The sequence below is a fragment of the Penaeus monodon genome, chromosome 30, assembly GCF_015228065.2.
Source record: "Penaeus monodon isolate SGIC_2016 chromosome 30, NSTDA_Pmon_1, whole genome shotgun sequence".
Lineage (NCBI taxonomy): Eukaryota > Metazoa > Arthropoda > Malacostraca > Decapoda > Penaeidae > Penaeus > Penaeus monodon.
The window spans coordinates 18,092,227-18,093,894 of NC_051415.1; the positions used below are offsets into that span (position 1 = coordinate 18,092,227).

General features: G+C 38.1%; 1 protein-coding gene across 1 annotated transcript in view; it reads right to left on the bottom strand.

Moving 5' to 3' along the window:
* The window catches only part of LOC119592598, a gene marked incomplete at its 5' end in the record, with an annotated part of 25,554 nt that extends 24,067 nt beyond the window's left edge, over nucleotides 1-1,487 (bottom strand). Inside the window, 1 exon segment of the mRNA XM_037941481.1 lies at nucleotides 1,275-1,487. Within this exon segment, the coding sequence (XP_037797409.1) occupies nucleotides 1,275-1,487 (213 nt within the window).
* Between the last annotated feature and the right edge of the window lie 181 nt (nucleotides 1,488-1,668).

The following is a 1,668-nucleotide window of genomic DNA, read 5'->3' on the forward strand; positions in this document are numbered from 1 at the left end:
ACAAACCACACCAACAAACAAAAACGACAAATACAACGAAATAAATCATAGGCTGGACGCGAGTAATGCATGAATTACGAAACCCATTTGAGCGGCCACGGGCAGAAAATCGATTAGCATCGCCTCCTACTGGGGAGTGTGTACCGAGCTATGACATGAATATCCGTAAGGTCGCAAACACCCCCACTCGGCATCAATTATTGACAGACTAGAACCTAATAAATGTATCATATATATTTCGAAATTAATAAAAAATATACAAGCAATAGAAATGAAGGCTAGTGAATGAACGAAAGTATAAAAACAATGCAAAGATACGGATACCAATAGATTTTCCTTTTTAAAAAGTCCAGGAACTAAAGCATAACTTTCTACAAGGAGAAGCAAAGCAGAGTACGCAAGGCACTATCAGGGTATGAGAATGAGTGCTTTCCCAACGCTGCCTTGAGACAGAGTAAAGACTCTGCTTTAGGGGAAAAGGTAAAGAAGAGCAATGAAGGACTTTCTTCAAAACCAAGGGTGAGCAGGCTATTACTTTCCAGTGCACAGGTGCATGTGGCCTAGATATTCACGAAGAACGTAGCCTACAACAGATAAAATTTCTTTTATTAATACTCATACACATTCAACTTGAACACTCAACCTGTCAGAAAAACTAGCCACCTTCCTGAGGCGAGTCAGAAGACTGTCCTTAGACGATTATACAATATGCGATTTTATCTTTACTTTGTTGTTCGCACCGATAAAATCGTGCATATACCTTAAGTCCAGCTAGACCAAACGTGGCCTTCTTATTACGGCTATCACCATTTACGTCAGAAAAGGTCAAAAAGATAAGTTTCCTGAAAAGAGCATTGCGTATCGCTCAGTTGCTTGAGATATCTTTTTAAAATCTGAATAAAAATGCAACTTTGCATATATGAGTCTTCCAGTGAATCAAGAATATATTCATAATCTATCATACTGTAGGTATTAATTCAAAATCTAGAGCAAAAAATTTACAAATTACAACTAAATTAATAAATCAGACAAGCTTCGTGTAACTTAAACCAGGTGACAATATCCGTAGAGTTTTGCAGGAGTGATTTCATAAAATTCATATGCTTGTTTCATTCTTCGCTTGAATAAAATACACATTATTACGCGTGATATCTCGAATATTTATATTGATTTAGCCTGAAGACGTTTACTTATACAAAGGTATGACAAAAATGCTTTGATAACTTACGTAAAGATTTATTTTAATAAAGATAAATGCACAATGCAATACTTACAACTCCATAACGAGGATAAATTCAGTCTCGGTACTGAAAACGTCTTGCAGCTGCACGGTCCGCTGGGTGGGTTTCAACATTGCACAGACGGCGATTTCGTGGACAATATCTGCGGTACAGTCGGCTCCGAGGCGCCATCTGGACGAAAACTTCGCGGCAAACTCTTCCCCGGTGATTCTGTGTCGACAGTGGTACACCACGGCGAACTGTCCCCTGTGGAAAGACGGCGGGCATTAGGATGATTATTATGACTATATATCTAAAGCTATAACGTTGGTGATATCTTGCCGTACTGGTAATGGTATGATGGGATAATATATTAGAATGGTAGAAACTGTTTCTCGTTTTAAAAATTATATATACTAGCATTATACTCTGATACTCTCCAACACAG